General features: G+C 39.6%; 1 protein-coding gene across 1 annotated transcript in view; it reads left to right on the top strand.

The window, feature by feature from the left end:
* Window positions 1-4,390, top strand: part of Ppp2r2a (protein phosphatase 2, regulatory subunit B, alpha) — a 74,694-nt gene that overhangs the window by 21,444 nt on the left and 48,860 nt on the right. The window contains exon 2 of the mRNA XM_013034396.1: window positions 1,514-1,588. Coding sequence (XP_012889850.1) covers window positions 1,514-1,588 — 75 coding nt within the window. The remainder of the gene's footprint in view (window positions 1-1,513; window positions 1,589-4,390) is intronic.

The raw sequence follows: 4,390 nt of genomic DNA, 5'->3' as shown, positions 1-4,390 counted from the left end.
CCCGGCCACGCCGCCCGCCCCACGGCTCTGCGGCGGACCAGACCCGGCTTTTCCTTCTCCTCCCGGGTGTGTGCCTGGAAATAGACGGTGAGGATGGATTTTTGCCTGGAGGAGGAAGGAAGAGCGCTTTACAAGTTAGAATACAATGGGGGCAGGGGTGTGACCCCCGTCCCGCCCCCACGGCCGGGTACGTCTGCTCCCGAGGATGCAAACCCGATTTTTCTTTCTTTTTTTTGTTTCCAACGCTCTGCGACCTAGGGAGTGCCAGGCCCTTTTTTTTTTCCTTTTTTTTTTTTTAATGCACAGCAAGTTGCACGAAAAAACCCGATTCCATTTAAACTTTGCATGTTGCACGCCAGCTTTTGTGCAGATCTCCTTTTCCCAAAAGGCTCTCTGTACATAGAGTTGGTTAAAATAGTTGTGGAGTTCTGATATAAATAGCCAAAGGGAGAGAGATTTCGTAAAAGCTTGCAAAAAAAAATGTCTGTGGAGAAAACCAGGTTGGAAATAGTTTAGGGGTGAGGAGAGAGCTTTGAAGCTTATCTCCATATTTTGGTGTTGCAGATACCTTCCTTCAGCTAGTTAAATTAATTCTAGACTTAGATTTGTTTTCTTCCCCCTGAAGTCCAGGACTTTTTCCACCATATCCTTCCCAGTTCTCAGAGGTGAAATAGACATTCCAAGATGAAACCAGTTTTCCATGTTTTTCCCCCCCTTTTTTCAATGAATTTAGCTAGGTAGTGTAACCTTTCAAAAAGTTAACATCTTGGACTTAGTTTGCTGTAAACACATTGCTCTTTGACCTTGATGAATAATGAAATGAGATTAAAATTGTTTTGTCCAAAATGATGACAAATTAGCAAAATGGATTCTGTGCCAGGTTGCTTGGATTTCCCTGGACAAGGCAAAGAGAGAACAGGCTTCCTTTGACAGTCTCTTGAGCAGCATTATTTCAGTTTTCTTTTCTCTCTGGAACCAGTGATTTATTTGCTGGTATTGCATGCAGAGAAGTGGGTGTTGTGTTGACTGGGTGCACACATTGGCCATAGCGGTTACATGAGCTGCTACTCCTCACCTAGGCAGTAATGTTCACTAAGTTTCTCTACCTCTGTGTTTCATGGTAGTTGTACTTGATTTTGACTCTTCTGGAATCTTCTGGTATAGTTCAAGGAACACTAACTTTTAGTATTTACTTTTTTTCTGGGAGGTGTGCCTTGGGTAAGTAAGGCTCTTACTTTCAAAGGGTAGGGAAAGTGGGAGAGAGTTTGGAATACATGTATAAAGAGGATCATAGAATGTAGGCCTTTGCATATTTCATACCTGGAATCTTGTTCTTAAAGCACTACCATCTCTCCTGGGACTAACCTTTTTCCAAATTGGTGCTGTTAGTGGTGGTTGTCTGCGTGGGCAGCACTAGGCAGTATGAGGATCATGCCAGCTATGGATACCATCTCTGTTGCTGAGAGTAAACACGAACAGGCTCTGTTTTAATTGGTGTGTTTTCTTTTTCCAGGAGCTGGAGGAGGGAATGATATCCAGTGGTGTTTCTCTCAGGTGAAAGGAGCAGTAGATGATGATGTAGCAGAAGGTAAGAGCATGTTTAGTAATGACAAACATAAATATAGAATCTTTAAACAAATCTTGATTGCCAAAGGATTTCCTTAAATCTGAACATAACCTTTTAAGAGTGTTTTGTGTTTGTTGCCTAAGAAAGGGTAGTTTAAAAAGTCACCTTTCTGAAAAATATCTTAAATCCCTTTTATTATTTAGACCTTATTTCCATAAATTCAAATGAAAGCAATAAATGATAATATTTACAAATGTTACAAGGATGCTCAGAGGTTCGGATGCAAAGGTTTTCCTTGTTACATAAATTCCACGTACAAATAAGTGATGGGTTTTCACTTTCATGTTTTCAGATTATTAAGTGGAAATAGGTGTCATTAAAACTCAGCTCACAAATGTCCTTGACAACTGTTGTGGTTTTTTTGTTATTTGGCACTGGTCCTGGGTCTTGAACTCAGGGTCTGGGCACAGAACCTCAGCCTCTTTGTGTTCAAGGCTAGCTCTTTACAGCTTGAGCTACAGCGCCACTTCCTGCTTTTTCTGAGCAGTTTATTGGAAATAATAGTCTCATGGACTTTTCTGCCCTGGTTGACTTCGAACCGTGACCCTCAGATTTCACCCTCATAATTAGCTAGGATTACAGGTATGAGCCACTAGTGCCCAGCTACTAACATCTTTTATTTTTATGAGAAGATTCTTAGGTCCTTTTGAGTGGGTCTGCTTTGGGTACGTGATAATTGATTGGCATATTCTGAAGAATTACTGGCTCAAATTCATTTAATTTTCTTGCAGGGTCTTGTGTAGGTGGTTAAGATAAAAATGCCTATCTTTTGAGAAACTTCATATTTTGTGCAGTTACAACTATTTGGTTATGAGCTACTTAAGTAATCCAACCAGCTTATTTATTTCAGAAGTTTATCTAAAGTTTTAAAACTTCAAGGTTTTGCATTTGTTGAGATGGCCTTCGTTAGTAAGAGTCATTACTTCCAACAAGGTAGTTGCATTATTTTACTCCAAAATATTAAAGATGGTCTTTTTAGTAGTAGTCTGTATCATGAATTGCAGTACTAATTTTCCACACAAAATGCTGAGAAACTAAAACACGTACTTGTAATCTTCAAACATTTGTCTTGAAAATTTGTGTCGATTTATTGTCCTCTTAAGTTCACCTACTGTATGGAATAACATTTGTGTTGAGGACGTTTCCAGGTGATAGGATGGTGGCTTAGTGTTGAGCCAGTCAAATGAGTGTATTTATTGTATCTGTGATATTCTTCATTTAAAAAAAAAAAAAAGCCGAGTGCCAGTGGCTCACACCTGTAATCCTAGCTACTCAGGAGGCTGAGATCTGAGGGTCTGGGTTCAAAGCCAGCCCGGACAGGAAAGACCGTGAGACTCCCATCTCCAATAAACCATTAGAAAACGGGAAGTGGCGCTGTAGCTCAAGTGGTAGAGCGCTTGCCTTGAGCTGAAGAACTGAGGGACAGTGCCCAAGCCCAGAGTTCAAGCCCCAGGACCGGCAAAAAAAAAAAAAAAAGTCCGATTAGCGTGTGGTTAATTCTATAGAAAGCCAGATGGCATACTTGTCTTTTATTGGATCTTCATCCATTTTTCAGATGAGAAACCAGAAAAAAGACTCAGTGATGATCACAAAAATAAGAGTGAAAGATCTTCTGTTGAAGCCTGTGATGTTTGATTTGTTTAGAGAAAGAAATCCTAGGTTGGAGAGAGTTGTCACGTATTACTATTTGTAACTCTATTACCTGTTGAGTAGTAGGTGCTCAAATACTAGATCTTTAGTTGTATGTTGTGTAATACCAAGATGTGAAAGTGCTATATACTTGGACAACATTCCAAGATGAGTTGTTTTTCCTTTTTATCCAAGATCTAAATGCTAGTCACTGGGGCACGAGGTATCTAGAACAGAAACTATACTCAAGGGAGTACATTAGGGTGAAGGACCAAATATATTTTATAAGTGCGAGTTTCAAAACTGAACATCAGTTACTTTACATAATTGAACTAGTTGATAGTTTTTGATACACACTCACAATAGACCAGTTATTTTCTGAGGCTGTTAAATGTTGTAGTGTACGTGACATTTCTAGCTTTTCATGATAAAACTTGATGTGTGTATTTTTGTAAAAAACGTTAGTTCTGATATCTATATTTTTACAAATATGTGTAAAGATCATTCATTTTTGAAACTAGAATGATTTGAGTATCTTTGTTTGTATGTGGCAGTTCTGGGGATTGAACTCAGGGCCTGGGTGCTGCCCCTGACAGCTTTTTGCCAGTTCATTGGAGCTAAAGGTCTTGTGGACTTTCCTGCCCAAGCTGGCTTCAAAAGTCTATCCTCAAATCTCAGCTTCCTGAGAAGCTAGGCTTATAGTTGTGAGCCATTAGTGCCTGGAAGCTTTGATTATTTTTTGTAGACTGTAGTTTGTATGTCATTGTTATGTTTGTTTATGTTACTAAGGGAAAGTTTGCTCTTCTAAAGTAGAATAGTACATTTCCCGTGTGGCATAAGCTTCATCTTAAGCATATATTGCCTATTTTCTTTTAGTGATACATCCTAATTTCTTTCCTATGAATGGCTGAATATCGGCTCTTGCAGTCAGGCAGCTATCAGGGCACATCAGCTTCCCTTTTGTAATGCTTTAATCTTCTATATTTGCTTTTATGTTGGTTCAGTTTCATATTCTCTTGTCTGGATTACAATAACTTCCTCAGGGGCTGGGATGTAGCTCAGTGGCAAAGCGCTTGCCTAGCAAGTGCAACGTCCTGGGTTCGATCCCCAGTACCAAAAAAGAAAAGACAAAAA

Source organism: Dipodomys ordii, unplaced genomic scaffold (genome assembly GCF_000151885.1).
Source record: "Dipodomys ordii isolate 6190 unplaced genomic scaffold, Dord_2.0 Scaffold189, whole genome shotgun sequence".
Taxonomy (NCBI): Eukaryota; Metazoa; Chordata; class Mammalia; order Rodentia; family Heteromyidae; genus Dipodomys; species Dipodomys ordii.
The sequence above is the reverse complement of the archived record's forward strand: the minus strand, read 5'-3'. Positions and strand labels throughout refer to the sequence as shown.